Source organism: Heterocephalus glaber, unplaced genomic scaffold, assembly GCF_053883595.1.
Source record: "Heterocephalus glaber isolate CG9 unplaced genomic scaffold, H.glaber_assembly_v1.0 deba00001662, whole genome shotgun sequence".
In the NCBI taxonomy this organism is placed as follows: domain Eukaryota; kingdom Metazoa; phylum Chordata; class Mammalia; order Rodentia; family Bathyergidae; genus Heterocephalus; species Heterocephalus glaber.
Genome location: NW_028258403.1, coordinates 12,503,531 through 12,526,088, shown reverse-complemented (window position 1 = coordinate 12,526,088; position 22,558 = coordinate 12,503,531). Strand labels below are relative to the sequence as shown.

At 35.5% G+C, this 22,558-nt stretch overlaps 1 protein-coding gene across 16 annotated transcripts in view; it reads left to right on the top strand.

The window, feature by feature from the left end:
* Positions 1–22,558, top strand: part of Heatr5a (HEAT repeat containing 5A) — a 120,260-nt gene that overhangs the window by 39,797 nt on the left and 57,905 nt on the right. For all 16 annotated transcript variants that reach the window (XR_002389104.2, XR_002389105.2, XM_021243828.2 and 13 more), the window contains 5 exons: positions 4,184–4,336; positions 5,549–5,648; positions 11,705–11,814; positions 15,720–15,883; positions 16,061–16,236. Coding sequence is in view for 14 of the 16 variants with exons in the window: in XM_021243828.2 (XP_021099487.2) it covers positions 4,184–4,336; positions 5,549–5,648; positions 11,705–11,814; positions 15,720–15,883; positions 16,061–16,236 (703 nt within the window). In the remaining 2 variants the exon portion in view is untranslated. The remainder of the gene's footprint in view (positions 1–4,183; positions 4,337–5,548; positions 5,649–11,704; positions 11,815–15,719; positions 15,884–16,060; positions 16,237–22,558) is intronic.

The following is a 22,558-nucleotide window of genomic DNA, read 5'->3' as shown; positions in this document are numbered from 1 at the left end:
TTATTGGACTAGATCAGGTTCAGCCCAGAGGTAAAATCTGACTTGCCACCTGTCTTTTGCCAATTTTTTATTTCTTTTTTTACAAAAACACCCAATTGAATCTTTATTTTAACAGGGCCTGTTCTCTGGCACAGAGGGATAGTACACAGGACCTAATAAACTAAAACCCAAGAAATGGCTGGGGAGCACTGCCTACATAGTAACTTGCACACCTGTTTCAGTGAGGGTCAGGGCTGAAAGCTTACTATGAATGTTATAAGGTCTGTGAGCCAAGAATGGCTATTAAGTTTTTTAATAGTTGCAAAAAAAACAAAAGGAGAATATTTTGTTACATAAGAATTATATGAAAGTCAGCTGCTGTGTCCCTTCACTGTTGCCCACTCTCTCTTGTAGAGCGTACTTATTTTCCTACTTTTACTTGGCCCAAACTCACTCTGTGGAACCTGTTTCTTTTCCTGCCTTTAATAAATGCAAACCTTGGGCCAGGGATTTAGCTCAGTGGTGCTGCACCTGCCTTACAAGCACAAGGTCCTGAATTCAATCCCTAGTACCCCCCCCCCAAAAAAATAAATGCAAAACTGTGCTATCATTAAAAAAGAAAGTAAAATAAAATTTTTTAAAAAATTATATGAAAAAAGGGGCCAGGGATTTAGCTCAGTGGTTTTGCCGCCTGCTGCACAAGCACAAGGATCAGAGTTTGATCCCCAGTATCAATAATATATATATTATATGAAAAAAAAAGAATTACATGAAAGTCAAATTTCAATGTCTAGAAAAAAGTTTGCCTGTGGCCATCAGGTACTGCAGTGAAAGGTTGAGTACCTAATTGTAAGTATATGACTTTCTAAGACTAAGATACTTTCTCAAAGAAAATGTTTGTTGGCCCCTAGCATAGACCATTATTTCACAATATTATTGAGGTAATGTAGCAAGCTTTTATTTACTGTTTGGTAGGTGTTTCCATGCCTGGCATATTGATATTGTTAGTGAATTTAAATGGGAATAAACTAATAAATATAATATTTTAATAAAAGCTCTTGAAACCAATGTCATTCCATTTGAAGACTACAAGAGATACTTTCTCCTTTTAAAAATTAGAATATCATATTGTATATAATCACTATAAAAGATTTAAACTTTTGACAAATGTTTTAATTACATTTTCTGGGGCTTTACTTATTTTTCTTATGCATTTTTCTTTTCCCACATTGTCTATTTTTAGACTACAGTATATTAGAGTCCTAGCAACTCTCAAAAGGGATCAGTGAAGTTTTTAAGTATCATGAATTCCAAAGTATCGTGAAATTCCAAGTTTTAAGTATTGTAAATTCCAATAATAGTTATTATTTCTTTGATCCTCAGTTTGTCTCATCTTTGGTCATTGGGAACGTGGTTCATGTGTCCTTTTAACATGAACCTAGATTCTTTGATAAAAATTTTGTTTTTGTGTGATGGGATATCCCAAGTGTTATGTGGTGCATTAACTGCCTCAGGCTTGCCATCAGCCATTTCTTCAAGGAGCCTTGATTCATTTTTGAAGGAAATTTTAGCTAACAGTCTGAATGCTTTATTAATTCTTGCCTTTCAGGTTTAATATCTCTTCTGTATTTTCATCATTCCCTTCACAATTTATAATTTCTTCATTATTTTAAAACAATATAAACTGAAGTAAACCACATCAAATCTGCTCCTTGAATGTGCACTACAGCAGTTTGTAAGCTTTCTTATTATACTTTCCAGTTTATTTGATGTCATATAAAACAAGGTGGGTTCACCTACAGATATCTCTATGTCTTGTGTATCTGTGGATGGCTCATGAAGTAGGTATATGTTGTCTTTGATAGATGTAGAATTTAACCTTGCAATTACAGTATACTCATTTTTAGTTACTTAGTTCGTAGGCCTCTGAAATGACATTATCTTAGTGCTTCTTTAGTAAGACATGGTATACTGTCCAGTATTAATCTTGTGAGATATTGTGAAGGTACAAGGTAAATACTGTACATATGAAACTCAATTATGGGTACTTTCAGTGACTGCACACTTATTTTGTTTTCTGGTGTGTGACTAAATTTTGCTTTCAGAGTTTTCTGTTCCTATTAGTTCATTGTGTACAAGTAGCAATGTGCATGCCTACGTAGTTAGAATGCACACAAACCTTTTACAATCACTTATCCTTCATTACCTCACTTTTGTTTCCTTCTTTTATTCCAGTTCTAGTTTGTTGGGTATCTTGTTTTGTTGGTACTACTTTATTAAGGAAGTAATGAGTGGGCTGGAGATGCAGATTATTGGTAGAGGACTTGCCTAGTTGCATGAAGCCCTGGGTTTCATTCCTAGCACTCCCACCCCTAAAAAAGTAGTGAGCAGCAAGTGTTTTCCCTTTTCCTAAAAATCAAGTCTGAAGAAAAATGTACCTGTTATTCCAGCACTCTGAGAGGCTGACACAAGATCATGAGTTGAGGTCTAGCCTAAGCAACTCGGTGAGACCTTGTCTCAAAATACAAAATTAAAAATGATCAATACGGAGGCCTTGGGTTCAAGCCCCAGTACAGAAAAAAAAAAAAAAGAAAAATTGAGAAATTTTTAATCTACTAAATTGCATATATTAAAAAATTGACTTGCAATTGCTTTTTCATTTTATGATTAGGCACACTTGTTCCTGTAAAAATAAATGAAATATTTGAGTGATGATTGCATGTCAAGTATTATGTAAATGCTTACAATGAGCCAAACATTGTTCTGTATATAAACTTCTATAAGCCTTAGGAACTCATCTGTGAGGTAGATACAGTTATTATCATGGGGGAAGAGGCACAAAATAGTCGTTACTCTTTCAGGCTTACAAAACTAATAAATAGCCAGAGCTAGGTTATTAATCTAGGCCATATCCTTCCAAGGCCCAATTGAGTTCTATGCTCTGTGGCCATAGTATGGAAGGAAGATCTGCAGTCAACATTATGTGGGAATAAGAGAGGAGTGCTTACTTATAGGAGAATTTTAAGGTGACCCCATGATATTGCTTGGTGAGAAAAGCTGTGGGTTTTACTTTTTATGTTTCTTTCCTAGTTTCTTTCTCTTTTTAAATTACTAATGTTATCACTGTACATTGCCTTTTATTACTGGGATTTTATTACTGGGTATTCATATCTCAGTTCATTAATGTGTTGCTCTCAAATATCTCACATCTAATTCTTTGGGGGGTATTGTTTTTGTTTTTTGAGGGGTTTTTTTTCTTTCGGTTTTTTTGAGACAAGGTCTTGCTTTGTTGACTGGCCTTGAGCTCACTGTGTAGTCCACCCTGCCCTCAAACTCGTGGTGATCTTCCTGCCTCAGCATCCAAGTGCTGAAATTACAGATGTGTGCCACTTTGGCCACATCTGATTCTTGATCTGAACAAGTTATGGTCAGAAGTTAACATTGGAGGCTAAGGATGCAGCCCAGAAGTAGAGTGTATGCTTATCAGTCCCAGCACCAAAAAACAAGTACCATTATTCTGAAGATTGGGAATATATTATTTGTTAACTTAACAATTATATCTTCCATTAATGTAATGTCTCATAGATTTTCCAAAAACTTGCAAAGGGTATGCTGTCATCTGTATCTGACAAATGCTTGGAGACAAAAAGCGCAGGTGGTACCAGCTTTATTTTATACATATAATAAACTGAGTCTCAAATGGGACACAGCAGTAGTGGAAGAGTTTACACAGAACCCAGGTTTTACCCTTTGTTCCTTGCTATTCCTCTCTGTCTCCAGCACTTTCTCATAGTAATTCATTCAATGGTAGATTCATTTAGAATCAGAAGGTTAAAAGAAACTATTGTAGTAGTAAATTAAAATACATTTTGGGTTTTTGTTTGTTTCTTTGGGTGTTTGTTTTGCTAAGATGAAATCTCAATATGCAGCCTAGCCTGGCTTCAAACTTGAGATCCTGCTATCTCTGTCTTCTGAGTTCTGGGATTAAAGGCATGTGCCACCATGTCTAGCTAAAATATATTTAAGAGGAAAATTCCTGTTTAATAATAGAATTTTAAGGGACTGAGATTTAGCTCAGTGGCACTGTGCCTGCCTCACAAGCACAAGGTCCTGAGTTCAATCCCTAGTACCAAAAAAAAAAAAAGAATTTTAAAGAGTAACTTCTTTGAGTTATTTTGTAAGTGATAAGTTGAATAATTTGCAGGTCCTGCAGTTGTCAGTCATCACCTTGCTCGAGTTCTGCTGTTGTGGAAGTGTGTCTTCCCAGCATCTCCTAAAGATCTGGAAACAGAAAAGAGCCGAGGAGATTCATTTACATGGCAAGTAACCCTGGAAGGACGAGCTGGTGCACTCAGTGGTAGGTTCAGTTTAGTCTTTTATCTCCCTTTTCTTCGGCTTTTTCTCCACCCTTTGTCTTCACATGTACTGTATATTTCACTTAATTGGGGGAGGGGGGAAATCTACCTCAAATGATTTTTGTAACAACATAGTTGATTGGTGATGGTAACTGAAGAATGAAGTAATAAGCCAAACTTGAGAGTTCTAATGTTTAGGCTAATCCGTGGTGCAGTCCGGTAGAGAACTATCAAGATTGCTTTCTTTATCTTAAATAGATCTCCACCTCTTTTCATAAATAGTAGGCTTTGATTTAAATAGCACTAATGAAGCATAGTTTCCATTTAATCTGTACATGCATGAAAGTTGTGCCTTTTGACAGTACAGTATATGTAGAGTGTTGAAAATATTCCACCATTAAAATTTTAACAAAGATGGGTTTTCTGGAAAGTCTGAGAAACATTGATTTAGGTTTTGTTTGCTCATGAAATTTTTACACTCTTAAAAGTGAAAAATCAGCTGGGTGTGGTAGCACATGCCTATAGTTCCAGCTCTCGGGAAGCTGAGTCAGGAGGATTGCTGTGAGTTCGAAGACAGCCTGGGATCCATAGTGAGTTCAAGGCCAGCCTGAGCTACATAGTGAAACCCTGTCTCAGGAAAAAAAAGTGAAAAATCAACTGTGAATGTTATCTTGAAATTCATACTCATATAAAGTAACTCCTGATAGAAGGCTCCTGGTTTCATAACATCTTTAAATCCTAACCTGCTCAGTGTTGGGGATTTATCTCAGAGGTGCCACGTCTACCTCAAAAGTGCAAGGTCCTGAGTTCAAGCCCTGGTACCAGGGGGTGAGGGGGGGAGATCCTAACATACAGACTTGAGTGTAGAACTAGAACTAGTGTGAAATTGACAAACTTGAAAGTCTAAGCTCATTTGTTTTTTAACCTCTGACCTCAAAGGCTGAGTAAAGCCCCAGGAGAGCAGCATTGTCTTAGTTATTGATCCCTTTTAGTAGGCCTAGAAAGGTTTTTTTGATTTTTGCTTTAGTTGTTTTTGTTGTTTTAATGATTAGGGATAGAAAGCACTAGCTGCCTGTTTATACTAAACTTTCAAGAATTGTTTTCTGGTTTGGGGACTTTATTTTCTAATAAAACTGCAAATGCTGTACCATAATCAAATGCTCTTTTCCTGGTTGATTACACTATGCTGAATAAAAGTATGTTTTCTTTTTCAGCTATCAAGAGCTTTGTTTGCCACTGTGGTGATCTCCTTACTAAAGAAGTAATTCAGCATCTTCTTCCACCACTTCCTTGTGCTGTGGATTTGTTAACTCAGTAAGGATTACCTGTTTGTTTGTTTGGGGTTTTGTTCTTTTGTTTTGGGCTTTGTTTTTTTTTTCTTTTTGGTACTGGGGATCAAACTCAGGACCTTGCGCTTGTGAGGCAGGAGGCAGGCGGCAGCACCACTGAGCTAAATCCCCGGCAGGATTACCTGTGTAGATTGATAAAATTTTCTAAGAGCAATTAGTTGTTACCCTCTGATTTTGTAATATCTCTTGAATGCACTGATAGAGCAAGTATCTATGGTTGGATAATTTTCTGTTTGCAAAGGAAAGCAATCATTTAGTTGTGTTTTTAGGATAGGATCTTGAGAGAAAAATATGTATTAAAAGGGAAGGAATGAGCCTGGGATTTAGCTCAGTGGCACCATGCCTGCTTGGCAAGCGCAAGGTCCTGAATTCAATTGCTGGTACCAGAGGAAACCAAAAAAAAAGGGAAGGAAAATTATTTGGGGAATAATGTACTTTTCTTACTGGTAGATTTAACAAGAAATTAAAAATTAACCCTGTTAACCTTTTCAGGTAGGCATTTTATTGGTTTGTTAGTGCTGTTCTGTGTTCATAAGAGCCAGATACTTGTTAATAGGTTCAGTTTTTTGTTTGCTTGTGTTTTTAAGTTTGAGTTATACGTATATGACAGAAATAGAAAAAAGGCAATATATATCATGAATACTTTCCAAATTAATAAAATGTATAGAGAAATTCTTCCCTCAAAGTGTTTAATGATATAATATTTTACACATATAAAAATACATTTAGATAGGGTTTATAAAGCATAATAATAAAATGAACTCCTGTGAATCCAGCATATGAGGTGTGATCAAAATACAGTGGTACATTGGATTATGAACTTAATTTTGTTTTACGATTTGGGGGAAGATGACTGTGTTTGTGTTTGTGTGGGGAAGTTGGCCATGGTTGTGTTTGTCACCCAGTGCATTTTGCATACAGAAGCAAAAATTTGCCAAATGCTTTGTCTGAAAACAGAAGCATTCATGAACCGAGTATTACTGTATATGGTGAACATTAAATTTTTAACATTTATTACAATAAAAGATAGTTTGCTGTTAATCCCCCTCAAAATACTCGGCCTTGCTGCAAACACTCTTACCATTTTTGCCAGTTTTTTGAAGCAATTCTAGAAGTCCTCATTTGGGTCTTTATACAGTGTAATCAAAAGTATGGTGAATGCTACTGCCAAGTGCTATCCAACAGATAGGCAGTCTTGTAAAAACATTATGCTGTGTCATCATCCACATTATTTACCAGATCTGGTACTATGCAACTTCTAGCTCTTCCCCAGAGTCAAAATAACTACAAAAGGTAAATGTTTTGAATTGATTCAGGACATTAAGGCAGCCATGATGGTGCAACTAAAGAGGACTTCTAAAACTGCTTCAGAAAGTGGCAAGAATGATGGGATCACTGTGCTTTGACAGGGTGGAATATTTTGAGGGAGATTAGTGGCAACATGAAAATTTTTAAACATTCACCATAATTTTCAGTCATCCTTATAAGTGAGCAAGGGCTATAAAAGCTCCTATAAAGTGCCAAATAATAAATATTTTAGAGCTTTTATAGGCTACAGTGTCTATGTTACAATTGCTAGACTCAGTCACTGTTGCCCAAAGGTAATTGTAGCTACTGAATGTGGCTATGTACATTAACACTAAACATATCTTTAACCTATTTCTCTTTTAAATTGTCCAGTTCTTTTGCCATTCACCAAAATACTAAAATATCTTATAGTTTTTTTGATAAATAGGCATTCTTGATTTAAATATCAGGTGTATCAATCTTTTACTTTTTTGGTTCATACTTTTTGTCTTTTGGTTTAAAAAATTTTACTGCAAGGTTATGTTTTCTTATATTTCTCTCTGAAATGTTTCAAGTTTTGTCTTTTCATATTTAAGTCTTTAATCCATCTGGAACTGATTTTTCCTCTTTGGAGTGAGAGAGAGATCTGTCTTTGTTTGTGCTGCCACAACAAAATACCTGAGGCTGGGTGATTTATAAAGATCAGAATTTATTTCTCAGTTCTGAAAGCTAGGAGTCCAAGATCAAGATGCCAGCAGCTTTGGTATATAGTGAGAGCCTGGTCTCTGCCTCCAAGAAGGCACCTACTGCTGCATCCTCTGGAGAGGACAGATGCTGTGTCTTCACATGGCAGAAAGGACAGAGGGCAAAAAAAAGACCTATATGTCCCCTGTCAGACCTTTTGTAAAGACATTAATCTCTTTGTTGAGATTATTAAGTAACTGGTCATGTGTTGTGTTTATGTTTATTGCTTCTATATTTGGTCTGATATCCAGCCACCTTGCTAAATTCTGCTAAACATAAATTTGTAGAATGTTTTGGATTTTTTCTTTCATATTCTCTGTCTCGCATTATGTGCTAGCTAGATAACTGTCAATAAAACTGGCTAGAAGCTACTTGCACTGGCATATACCTGTATTGTCCCACCTACTCAGGAGGCTATGACAGGAGGATCACTTGAGGCTAGTTTAAGGCCAATATAGTGAGATCCTATATTTTTTTTAAAAAGAGAGAGAGTAGAAGGGGTTAAAGGGAATGCTTTGTATATCTCACTAATAAGTACGATGTTTACTCTGTACTGTTAGTAATCAGGCTAATGTTCTTATGTTCACCATGTTTTTGTTTTTTATCGTGAATAGATTTTGATTTTTATGAAATAGTTTAATCCAATAAACTTTAACGCAAGAAAGTCTTGTGATCAAATTTTTAATTTAAATAAACTGAGCTTGGAAATACTACCTTTTAAAGTTTTTTTTATTTTATTGGTACATTTTAGGTGTACAATATAATGACATTCATCATTGGAAATTTGCACCTTTACATAATCTCTCTTGGTTCTTATTTTTCCCCCTTCTCCTTCCCCTGCCTTCCCTTCAACCCCTCCATCCCTCCCTCTTTACAAAGACTTTGTTTCCATTTTTTCACTTTCTCATGTTAATTCCATTTCCTTCATTCCTTTCCCCTACCGCTCCCACTTCCCCTTCCCCTTTGCCCCTTTTCTTCCTATTTCACATTGTCTATTATACCTTTTAGTCTTTATTTATACTTTCAGTTTCTCACACTAGAGAAGCTATTTGGTATTTTTACACATGTGTGTCCTCTTTAGAAAATATTACCTTTTTTTAATAAACTTTGGAGATTTCTATGCAAATTCATTAGTGGGACAGTCCTAAAATTTTCTTGCACTGTCCTTGTCAAGTTTTTAATGAATTTCATTATTATCCTCATAGAATAAGATGAGTATTTCATCAAGTTCTTTGGGAGTGTTTATTGAGTTAGCTGTCACAGTCATTTGTCTGTAAAACAGTCAGTAGTTGGTTTTTTGTGGAGGGGGAAGACTTTCATTTCAAGTTATATATTTCATTTCTTTGGCTGCTTTTTCTTTTAGTTTACAAGTTTTATTTCATATCAGTAATTTGTATATAAAACAAGTATTTTGGGGAGTAAAAAACAAATATAGAGAAGGGACAGTTTCCACCCAAGTATAATTATAATTCAGTGGAAATGCTTAGAAACATAACCAGTATTATATACAAAACATTTTAAGAGGTTTACTGTTATTAAAATATGTATCTATGGAAAGCAAAAGGTTTATTTACAGTGTAATATCAATACTGTACCCCCCTTATGATGCTAAATACTGAATGCACAAAAAGGTGGCCATCTTCCCAACACTTCATAATCCTATAATCTTCAAAGTGATGTATATTCATTCATTCAGTCTGCTTATGTGTAGAAAGCACTGTGAGAAGCAATTTGAAGGATGGAGGCATGATTTAAACATAGTTTCTGTCTTCTAGGAGTAAGGAAATAGCTGGCAAGCTAAGTGGAAAAGAAGTATCAGTAAAGGGCTGCAGAGAACACTCAGAGTAGTTATTATGCCCTGGGATTTGGAAGGGCTTCACAGTAGAGTGGCACTTGAGCAAAACTTGTAAAAGTGAATAGCCTTTAATGGTAGAGACAAGGGGAGGGCATCTCAGAAAGAGAGATCATTGAAAATCAAAGTACAGAGGTATGAAAATTAATGCTTTGGGAAAACTAAGCAGACTGGTGAGGCCAGAGCTGGGAATTGAAAAAGGGTAGAGGGAAATGACACCAAGAAGTTGAGATACAGCCGGTGTATGGAGGGTTTGATGCCACATTAAACCTACTAATTCTATTCAGCTAACAGTAGGGTACCAGTGGATATTCAAGAGGATGAGAAAAAAATCAGGGACTATCTATTTGATATCAAATGTAACTTCTTGGGCTGGGGATTTAGCTCAGTGGTTCTACTGCCTGCCTCGCAAGCACAAGGTCCTGAGTTCGATCTCCGGTACCAAAAAAAAAAAAAGTAACTTCTGAAATTAATGACTGGCTAAGGAATATTCAAGTAGGGTGGAAAGAATTAAGACACCAAAGTATAGGGGCAACAGGAAATGTTGTGTGGGGATGTATTAATACACTTCAACTAGCCAACTCCAATCTGCTCTTTGTTTCTCAAAGTGACTATTTCTCTACTTTGAACCAAGTTTCTCTATTATGTACCCTCAGTGGTCTCTGTACTTTTTCTTTGTACCCTATAGCAGATTTTATAATTATACTGTATACTTACTTGCATGTAATGAGTGTGAATGACTTCCATTGATCTGCTGTTTTTCTGTAGATTACCCACTGTGCCTGACCCAGAGGAGGGACTAAAATATTCAACAAGTCAATGAGTGAATGAATGAATGAATGAATGAAATGTTGGAATGGGCACACTGTGTTGAAGGATGATGAGACAAAAAAATTAAAAATTAAGACAAGTATTATGTCTCTCCCCCTAATGTATTGTTGAATTCGGTTTGTGAATATTAAAAATTTTTGCATCTATGTTTATCAAGGACATCGGTCTATAGTTTACTTTTTTATTGTTCTTGTGTCTTTGTCTAGTTTGGGTATCAGGATGATATTAGCCTCATAGAATGAGTTTGGAAGCATTTGTTCCCTTTCTATTTCATGGAATAGTTGAAGGAGTATGGTATTCATCCTTTAAAGGTCTGATAAAATTCACCCATCTATCTGGTTCTGGGCTTTACTTTATTGGAAGTCTTTTTTTTTTTTTTTTTAATAAATTATTGCTTCATTTCATTGCTTATAACTGATCTTTTTAGGTTTGTTATACCTGCTCCCTTCATTCAGTTTTGGTACATCATATGTGTCTAGAAATTTATCTATTTCTTCTAAATTCTCCAGTTTATGAGAATATAGTTTTTTCAAAGTAGTTGCTGATAATCCTTTAGATTTCTGTGGTATCTGTTATAACATTCTTTTTCATTTCTAACTGTGTTGATTTGGGTCTTCTCTCTCTTTCTTTTGGTTAGTTTAGCTAAGACTTTTTCAATCTTGTTTATTTTGTGAGGTGGGGAGCTTTTTTTCTGGCCCTGCCTGTTTGGACGTCTAAATGGCTCCTGTACCTACCTGGACGTCTGTATCTTTCCCAAGATTTGAGAAATTTTCTGTTATTATTTTATTTGTACCTTTATGTTCATTAAAGAGATTGGACTGTAGTTTTCTTTTTTCTTGTTCTTTTTTATTTTTGGTACCAGGGATTGAACTTGGGTCCTTGTGCTTGCGCAGCTAGTGCACTGAACTAAATCCCCGGCCCTAGTTTTCTTTGTTAATTGAGTCCTTGTCTGGTTTTGGAATCAAGGTAATGATAGCTTCCAGAAATGACTTTGGCAGTACTCCTTCCCTTTCAATTTTGTTAAAGAGTTTGAGGAGTATTGGTGTTAGGTCTTCCCCAAGGTTCTTGTAGGATTTGTGGTAACTCTACTGGGTTCTAAGATTAGTTCGTAAGTTTTTTATTACCTATTATTTTTATTTTTTATTGCCTATTATTGAATTATTCAGGGTTTTTACATCTTCTTAGTTCAGTCTTGGTGATTCATATGTATTTGGGGTATATAGCTAATGTATTTGTCAACTTGTTCAATATTTGTGCACTGTCATATAGCCGACATACTTAAGATACACTTTTTCTTTCATTTTAAGGCTTTCTTCTATACTAAAATCATATGGAAATCCCTTGAAAACACCATCAGTAGTTTACAGACAACGACTTTATGAACTGTTGATTTTATTACCTCCCCAAACCTATGAAGGTATGTGCTTTAGACCAAAATGTTTTATTGTTCGTGGGTAGTCTATAGTTGCTCATTAAATACTTGAATAAATGAATTATGACATTTATTTAGTACCTTGTTTCTAGGAGGTTTAGACAATCCAATCTTCTGTGTTTAGAATTTTTATAATAAGTAAAATATATTTTTATAAAACCTACTTCTTTATAGCTTGCTTGCTTCTCTCCTCTGAGGGAGAAACAATCCCTAATTTTATTTTATGAGAGCACATGAGTCACAAACACTGATCTTAATTTTACTCTAAAAGTTTGTACAGAATGTATAATGTAAATCTGATACAAATTTGGCTACCCCTAATTTCCTTCTGGAGAGATTATCTATAGTAATCATTCCTTTCCATTATTCTGTTCATAACTCTGCCAAGAAAAAAGTTTAATATTGAACTATCAAGTTGTAATTGCTCTCTTATATAATTTGTAATTAACTTTTGCTCTTATTAGGTTCAGAAATGACTTGTTTACTACAGTGATAAAATAAACTGGCAATAAATAAAATAAACTTGTTCCTCCTTTAAAATTAGTCTTAAAATCTTTACCCTAAATATTAAATATAGTTTTAAACATATATATTGCTGCTACAATAATTCAGGATGTTTGTTCTAAAAGTTGACACTTAGAAATTGTCTTCAATGGGAACTTTTATATTTTTTTAGTATTGACAGTTTTCAGCCAAAAATTATTAAACTGAATGCTACTTAAAATATATTTCTTGTACGGGCTGGGGATTTACCTCAGTGGTTCTGCCACCTACCTCGCAAGTGCAAGGACCCGAGTTTGATCCCCAGTACCAAAAAAATATACATATATATTTCTTCTAAAAATACTACATTTATTTGCTTATGTTCTTCTGCAAATAAATCCAGCATAATAAATAGCATATTAATTCAAAATATTAACCTATAGTTTCTGTCTTAGCCTTTATCTTTATGTGAGTGGTACTGTACCCACTTTCTCCTGGTTCACAGATGTACTTATAAAATGTTCACTATAAAGTAAGCATTTAGTATATATGTACTTCTAAAGAACTGAAAAAAAAAATGTAATGCCATTTCTCAGAAACTTCAAAGAACCATTTCTGTATGCTAGACACTGCTACAAATTGTATATAACATATTTAATTTATACATTGACCTGGTTATAGTTTCCTAACTTGGCAGATAAAAGCTAAGTCAGTAGCCAGGTGTGGTGGTATGTTTCTGTGTTCCAAAGTACTCAGGAGGCTAGGACAGGTACATCCTTTGAGCACAGGAGTTCCAGACCAGCCTGGGCAACGTAGTAAGACCCTGTCTCAAAAAATCAACTGAAGAATACATATCCAATAAGTAAGTAGAATCAAGACTGAAACAAAGGTTTACGTCATGCTATGCTGCCTCTCCACTTACAAATAACCTGCTAGAGAACTAATTAATAAACAGTCACAGCTTAATGACAGGTGTGTCTTATCTGTGTTTCATTACGAAAGTGACCATTTATCTACTAAAAAACTGAGTGGTAATTTCTGTGTTTCATGGCTTTGATACCTGTTAGGTTGTGACAAAAGTAATTCTCAGGGGCCAGGGATTTAGCTCAGTGGTTCCACCGCCTGCCTCACAAGCGCAAGGTCCCGAGTTCGATCTCTGGTACCAAAAAAAAAAAAATTGTCAGATTTTTTACCATAGTATAGTACTTTGCAAATTATTTTCAAACTACATTTTTAAAAACATTAACTATTTAGGAATATAAGAAGATCAGCTTAAAATCTACAGCGTTATCTTCTAATAAATGATGTAATTAAATAATGTAAATCTACACTTTGGATTTAGGGAGGATGAAAAGCATTTTCTCAGAATTGGAGTTGAGGAATGCAACAAATATTGTGAATGTTACATCAGTTCCAAGATGTTCATAAAGAGACCAAGTTAGGGCTTACTCTAAAGAAAGGCAAAATCACCAGGTATGGTGCCACATGCCTGTAATCCTAGTACTCAAGAGGCTGAGGCAGGAGGATTGCCTTGAGTTTGAGGCCAGCCTGGGCTACCTGGTGAGTTTAAGGACAGCCTGAACTATACAGCAAGACCTTGTTTAAAAAAAAAAACAAACAAAAAGAAAACACAATAAAAATTAAATTTACCCTCTGTGTCTTTTCATGTAGATCTACTTTTATAACATGTTAAAGAAAAATGATTGATAGACAAATGGTAACGTAGTTGTGTTATGTTTATGTTTCAACCAAAAGTAAGCATTTTCCAATTTTACAACTATACCAATAGAAATTTTTTTTTTTATCTCCCACCCTTAGGACTTCAATTTAAGAAAAAAAAATTTGTTTTTTCTTTTTTGCAGGGACAGTGCTAGGGATCCAGAGTTTTACACATGCTAATCAAATGCTATATCACTGAGGTACATCCCTAGTGCTGTTTCTATTTAATGTATTTGTATAATGTGAATGGAACACAATAGCTAGAACTTTACCATTAAAATATTGACATTTTGAATAATATAACCCATAGTGTAGTAATAGCTGATAGTAACTTACAATTCTTAACATACAAAGAGTCTTTAAATTTGCTCATCTAATTAATTTGGAAAATGAGATGAACAAAACAAGTTTAAAGTTCTGATCATATAAGCTACTCCAACATATTGTCAAAAAGTTATCTTATAAAACATTAAAAATATTGCTTTTATTATATGAAAATACTTAAGAATTGAAAGAAACAAGGGAGGGGAAAAAAAACTAAGTCCAGTGATCCTGGCCAACTGTCAGGGAATACTAAGGGCACAAATCAAACTGCCAGCTCCTTTTTCTGAGTCAGATCTTTCACTTGTTTACTAAAAGCTTCAGCAGTGTATCTGGGAAAAAGATCATTAATAAAAAGTTATTCCAATTCTTTTTTTTTTTGTTATCCAGCAGATAGAGACTTTTGCATTAAGAAAGACTCAGTTTTCCAAAGGTTGTAGAGTAAAAATTGAGTTCTTAGTTTTTATTTGCTATCTTAGTTTTGGTGTAGATGTCCTTCAGATATTTTAATATTCTTCTTATTGAAAATAATTCCTCATTACCATTAGAAAGCCAATGAAGAATTTCTATAACAAAAGCATGTTTGCATTTCAAATTCTAATCATCTTTAAGTACTTTGTCCAGTGACAATCAAACAGGTAGCGAATGAGTAATTCTATTCCAGTTTCATCTAGGAGGTTTGTATATAAAGCTTTTAGAAATTTTTCTGACACATATTAAGTCTTTAGTAAATGTTTGTTGTTACTAGTGTTACTGCTAATAATGATACAAAAAAATAACAGGCACTGTTGCCTGTGCCTATAGTCAGTCCCAGGTACTCAGAAGCCTGAGGCAGTAGGTTTGATTAAGGCTAGCCTTGGCAACATAGTAAGACCCCTTCTCCAAAACCAAAAGAGAGAAGGGGGGAGAGGGATATGATGACATTATAGCATGTGAACCCTTCCTGCTGCTTATAATAGTAGACACCACATCCAGTATTCAGTTCACCCTAAGGCTATTGCTCAAAGAAATATTGCTCAAAAGTGAATATTTCTCTATGATGATTTTTACTCATTTTGGTAGCTTAGTGCTAAAAAACTGGCAAAAGCCAAATTTAAGCTCAGCCCTTTTTTTTGTTGAGACAGAGTCTCACTAAGTTTCCAAGATAGCACTAAATCAGCTTCAGCTTCCCTAAATCTGGGATTATGAGCAAACCTGGACTCTTTTTTTTTTTTTTTGGTACTGGGGATCGAACTCAGGACCTTGCCCTTGCAAGGCACCACTGAGCTAAATCCCTGGCCCAATACCTGGACTCTTTTAATCCCATACTCTCACCAGTCAGCTGCTAGTACTAAATTGCTAATTGCTCTTTCTGTCTGACTCAACAGGAAACCTCTGTGCTATCCTCAGAGAGCTGGCTGCTGACTTGACTGCCCCTGATATCCAGGTGGCAGCATCTACATTTTTACTTCCACCTCTTTGTCATCATGATGATCTTTTGATATTAAGTCCTTTGCTACAAGAGACTGACCATAGATTTATTGAAGAACAGGTATGGCTGGGGTTTTTTTTTGTACCAGAGATCGAACTCGGGTCCTTTCGCTTGAGAGGCAGGCAGCAGAACCATTGAGCTGAATCCCCACCCCTGGCTATTTTTAAATAACTCTTGAGTAGATTCAATCTTTGAATAGTAATTTTTAAAATTTAATATACGCTTTTTTCCTTTTAGCTCCTGCTTGGTAATGGGGTTGCTTGTGGAAGCCTTGAATATGACCCTTATTCCATTTATGAGAAGAATGTAGAGGGAGATTCTATACCTAAGCCCCTGCCTCCAGCACTGTCAGTTATTAGCTCTGCAGCCAAACTCTTTGGGTTTGTCTGTGCCCATGTGGGAGAAACTCAAAGGTAAATCTCTTCAGTGGTTTACTTATCCTCAAATATTAATATATAACTGACTCAGTGAATGCTTAATGGAGCACTCATGGGAAGAAGAATGTTGTCAGAAGATCTTATTAACATAAAAAATTTCTCATAAATTACAGGTAAAGGTAACATAAAGGTTCTTGTCTGTTCATGTGGCAAAAATGAACAAGAAATTATTAAATCCCCCAAAACATTGGGTACTATTGTGGATACAGTACTGTGCCTGCTATTAGATCATTATCTAGCTGAAAATATAAATTAAAAGGTCAATAATAACAAAAGATTATTGATTTATGAGTAATTGTTATAAAGAAAAACTAATTTTTTTGCGTACACTAGGTCTCCCAGGCTTACTTTGGAAATTTTATGCAACCATTACAAGTTCAAGTATTAGTCTTCATTTGGGTGGATTTCAAAACATTGATTCTGTCAGTTCACTTAAAATGAACCTTAGACCACAAATAAAATGAGGTGATGGATATGTTGATTAGCTTGATTGTGAAAATCATTTCACAGTAAAACATATTGTATACCCTAAATGCCACACAGGTTTTATTTCCCAATTGTACCCCATTAAAACTAGGGAAAAAATTAATACCATTAAAACATAGTATTCCCCACAATCAATGTATCAACATATACTAATTTTTTTAAAAGGAATAAGAAAAAAAATTATGTTATATAGGGATTTCCATCTTATGCTATTTTAAGAAAATTAAAAGGGCTGGGGATTTAGCTCAGTGGTTCTGCCGCCTGCTGTGCAAGCGCAAGGACCAGAGTTCGATCCCCGGTACCAAAAAAAAAAAAACAACAACACCAAAAAAAGAAAATTAAAAATACAGGATGCACTCCCAAAAGAGAATTGTGGTTTTTCAAATCCAAAGACTGAATCCAGACATGGTGGCTTATAGGCACAAGCTTGTAATCTCAGCACTCAGGAGGCTGAGGCAAGAGGGTTGCTGCTAGTTCGAGGCTAGCTTGGACTACATAGTGAGACTGTGTCTCAAAAAAAAGAAAGACTGATAATGCTTTCTCATTGAGAATGATAGTTTCTTCATTAAAAACTAGGTGTATACCTTTCTTAGGAATCAGAAACCACTGTCCAGGAAATTCTGTTATCTAAGAAACTAAATGAGAAATGAACCTCTCCCATAGATTATTCTAATAGTTGATAAATTATTACAGTCCTCATGCATTTATATTCTCTCCCTCACTCCATTCCTCTCTATTTCCCTCCTTCCCTCTTTCCCTCTCTCTTCCTCCCTCTGTCTCTTCCTTTCTCATGCTAGGCCAGCAATGCTTTTGACTATATCATTTTATCTAGTTGTATCTCCCAGAGGATACCAATTAGGTTGAGATTTTACCTTGGCCTCATTTTAAAGAGTTAAATATTTTAGTCTTATCAGCAATATATTTCTGAAACAGGTCTTGGAATAGTTTATTTTCATTTCACAGAAAAGTGAATGAAAATTATGTTGAAGTTTATTGGCTTCAGTTTCAAAAGAATGTTTTCCCAGAATTTATTTGTAGCTTGTAATTCTGTGTATATACTGTAACTATAAAGTTATAGTCCTATGATACTTAAGATAGTATGTAAATAATAAATGAATAAAAGATATGAGGAAAATCACAGAGTCTGGAATATTCAAAGAAAGGTTCATGGGAAGGATGAGATTTGAATTAGTTTATGCTATTTTATAAAACATACAATTTTGTATAATTTAGATTAATGTAACAGTAATTAACTGTGGATGAAACAGGGATGGCCTTTTAGGCAAAGGATTTAAATTAAGCATGTTCATGAGTAGCTCCACTCTTCTATAGATCTGAGGTAAAAAGCAAAAAAAAACAGTGTACTTTTTACAACCTTTCCTTTTAAAAATAATGATTTCATTATTCTCCTAGAGAATCTTTTCTTTTCAGATTTGTTACCCAATCGTAGTTTCAATCAGATGCATTCTTAGGCATGGTGGCACATACCTGTAATCAATCCCAGCCACTTGGAGGGAGAGGTCAGCCTTAGTAAGATGCTGTCTCAAAATAAAATTGAAAAAAGTCTGGGATTACAGCTTAGCAGTAGAGCACTTGCCTAACATATGCAAGGCCCCAAGTTTAGTCCCTAGTATCACAAAATGATGGGGGCAGGTGATTTCTTGTTTTATTATATAAGTTTAATGAATTTTAAAATGTGCTTATAGTTCCCCACCATAACCAAGATTATAATATTATAATAATATTCAAGGAAGGGGAAGTTTTATTTTAATAAAATAGTTAAGAGAGTTCGATCCCCAGTACCAAAAAAAAAAAGTTAAGTCTTAATAAAAGCAAAACCTAGGACCGGGGATTTAGCTCAGTGGTCCCACCGCCTGCCTCGCAAGCGCAGGGTCCCAAGTTCGATCCGCGGTACCAAAAAAAATAAAACCAAAACCTGTCATTCTGTTTTGGATTAAAAAATAGTCAATGGTGTGGGGTGTGTGTTTGTGTGTATTGGGGATGGAACCCAGGCCGTTTGCTTGTTTTTATTTTTTATTTTGAGACAAGGTCTAAATAGCCCAGGCTAGAATTGAACTAGCAGGTCTCCTAATTCAGCCTCCCTGTATGTTGGGATTACAGGCATGAACCACCATGCCTGGCTTGGAGATTTTTAAAAGAGATGGTCTGGCAGGATACCAGATACTACAAAATAGGTCATAACAACTATCAGCAGCAAACAGTTAGTAGCAAGAGGCAGAGGAGAGAAACTTCATAGTAATGTTATCCCAATTTTGATACTTGTTTATGGGATAACTTGTTTTTTTCTTTGGGCCTTGTATTTGCATTTCTAGATATGAAAGATTTTAAAGTGTCCTTTTTTGTTTGTTTGTTTTTTGAGATGGAGTTTTACTACGTAGTTCAGGCTGGCCTTGAACTTACTATGTACCCAAGCCAGCCTCAAACAGCGATCCTCCTGCCTCAGCCTCTTTGAGTGCTTTTAAAGTGTCCATATTTCTAGCACACATAAGGCCCACACATAAGTTCACTTCCCAGCACTGCAAAAAAAGAAGAGAAAAAAGAAAAAAAGTGTCCATGTTTAATAGCCCAATACTTCAAAGTATTTTGTGTTATTGTGGTATCATGTGTAAACAGTTTAAAAGAAATCTTTTATGAGATTACCTTAAATTTGGAAATAAGCTTTTTATGTATTCTTTTTTGGGGTTTTTTTTCAGGTTTTTTTGGTACTGGGGATCGAACCTCGGGTCCTTGCGCTTGCGAAGCAGGCAGCGAAACCACTGAGCTAAATCCCCGGCCCTTTTATGTACTGTTTTTGCATTTAGATACTAAATTACCTTTAAAAATAGTTGATTCATGATGGGTGTGGTGACACATGCCTGTAATCCCAGCACTGGGGAGGCTGAGGCAGGAGGATTGCTGTGAGTTCGAAACCAACCTGGGCTACAGAGTGAGTTCAAGGCCAGCCTGAACTACATAGCAAGACCCTATCTCAAAAAGCAAAAAATAAATAAAAATAGTTCTCGCAAGCGCAAGGTACTGAGTTCAATCCCTGGTACCAAAAATAAAAATAGTTGATTCTCTCTATTATGACTGTAGAATTCTCCACCCCCCACACACACACCCAACTGGGGATTGAACTAAGGCCTTCACACTGAGCTATATCCCCAGCCCTTTTTAAATTTTTTGTTTTGAGACAAGGTCTTAAATTGCTCAGGTAAAACTCAAACTTACAGTCCTCCTGCCTCAGCCTCCCAAGTCCTGGGATTATAGGTGTGTGCCACTGTGCTTGCTCTGACTGTAGAATTCTGAAAATAAGAAAACTTTGCATTGTTAATATTAAAGCACTAAGATTAGAAGGACAAAATATTTTATACAGAAAAGAAGTATTAATCTTGTTCATGTGTTGTCTTGACCTATGAATGTGATCAAAAAAGTAATACAGGTATTTCTGTTATGATTTAGATCTACAATTTCCCCCAAAGTCTCATGTGTTTGGAAGGTGATTGAATCATAGGGGTGCTATACTTATTAGTGGATTCATCCATAGAGGAGTTCATTTGCAGAATGTGCTGTTAAGAGGTTGGGCATCAATGAGAGGTGCATGCATTGGGGGCATGACCTGGAAAAGTATGTGCTTGTTCCTAGCTCGTGTTTATTCTGTCTGCTTCCTGGCTTCCATGAGTTGAACAGCTTTTCTGTTCCAGGCCTTGGATTGAAACTATGAGCCAAAATAAACCACTCCTTTAAGTTATGGGTGTTGGGCAGTTTGTTTCATAAATGAGAAAGTGACAAAGATAAGGTCAAATTATATAATATTATAACAAAATTCTCAAGCTCACACCTTAAGCAATTGTAATAACATTAGACAATTACATTATAACATATCTAGTATATGATCTAATAATGTTTTAGGTCTTTAAACTTCTGAGCTTGACCATACAGTTAATTCTTCCTTTACATCCTGTTTACCCTCTATAATCTTCCTAAAAGGCAATTCAGCCATAAATATGTCCTTGAAAAAAAAAATGCCTTAAACAACGGGCAGAGAATTTTTTATTTTGGTACTGGGAATTGAACTCAGGTCCTTGCGCTTGCGCAGCAGGCAGTGAAACCACTGAGCTAAATCCCCGGCCCTGGGCAGAAAAATTTTTATATGTAAGATATTTATTTTTTCTTTTCTTTTTTTTTCCCTAGTACTGGAGATCAAACTCAGGACCTTGCACTTTCGAGGCAGGCATGGTGCTACTGAGCTCAATCCCCGGCCCCTATTTTTTCTTATAATAAAAATTAAAAGTGGCCTTTAAGTCCCAAACTAGGGAATTGGTTAAATAAATTTATTACCACACTAGTACTGAAAATTATTTTACCACAGTAGTTAATAAGATGAGAAAATCCACAGTAATACTGTTTAGGAGGAAAAACAAGCAAGTTATTAACAAAGTATGTATAATGTTTTGTTTGGTTAGGTTTTGGTTTGTTTTTTCTTTTGATACTGGGGATCAAACTCAGGACCTTGCGCTTTCGAGGCAGGCAGCGGAGCTACTGAGCTAAATCCCTGGCCCCGGTATTGTTTTGTGTGTGTGTGTGTTTTTTTTTTTTTGAGACAAGGTCTCACTGTGTAGTTCAGACTGGCCTTGAACTCACTATATAGCCTAAGCTGGCCTCGGAACTCATGGTGATCCTCCTGCCTCAGCCTTCCAAGTGCTGGGATTACAGACAGGCACCACCACACCCACAGAGTATATATAACGTAACCCCAGTTTTTTCTTTTCCTTCCTTCCTTCCTTCCTTCCCTGCATTTTTCTGTCTTCCTTTTCTTTCATTGGGGATTAAACCCAGGTCCTCAAGCACACTAAGCAAACACTTTACCATTGATCTATGTCCCCAGCCCTTTTATATAATTTTGAGACAGGGTCTCACTAAGTTGTCTGAGGTGGGTTCAAACTTGGATCATCCTGCCTCAGCCTTCCAAGTAGCTGGAATTATAGATATCATTTTTCTAAAAATTACTTCCATAGGCCATTGAGAAAGTTAAGAATGAAGATGCCAAAATGTTAGCGGTTGCTGTTAATACATGGTAGGATAATTGATGAATTTTGGAATAGTGTGGTTTTCTAAATTCTTAGTGATCCACCATTTTTATTGTACTCTGTGAATTGATTTTATATATACTGCTTTGGGGAAATACATATGATTTGCACATAGCCTCACACCTTCCTTTTTCTTTTAACTTCTTGCACAGTTGGACTTTTTATACCATATCCATTTTGCTTTAATAACAGAATTGTCATTTGGAACAGAACTATATCTAAGCCTTTTAGCCTCAGCACAATGATAGGGATCTAGTTCAGGACTCAAGGATATGATTAGAAATTCACTAAGGTTAAATAAAATACTCAGTTTTTACCTACTCAGTGCAGTTGCCTTTTATGTTCTACAAGTACATTTAAAAGCCTGCTGGGCCAGGGATTTAGCTCAGTGGTGCTGCTGCCTACCTTGAAAACCCAAGGTCCTTAGTTCTGTCCCTGGTACCAAAAAAAAAAAAAAGCCAAACACAAAATAATAGAGGAATGAAGATAAATTATGAAGTATTATTACTACTATCAAGACAGTTCACACCCTGCATAATAATCTTCAGTATTATTTCACCTTTCCTGATGTAAAGGGAGAGAAGGGATGAAAGGAAATACTTGAGTTAGAAATAGTATTTTAAAGAAGAAATTGATAGAAAAATGAGGTGGTTTGTTTCATGGTTATGTATCTTTAATCTCAAGGAATTTAAACCTCTGTACTATAAGGACATGAAAAATGA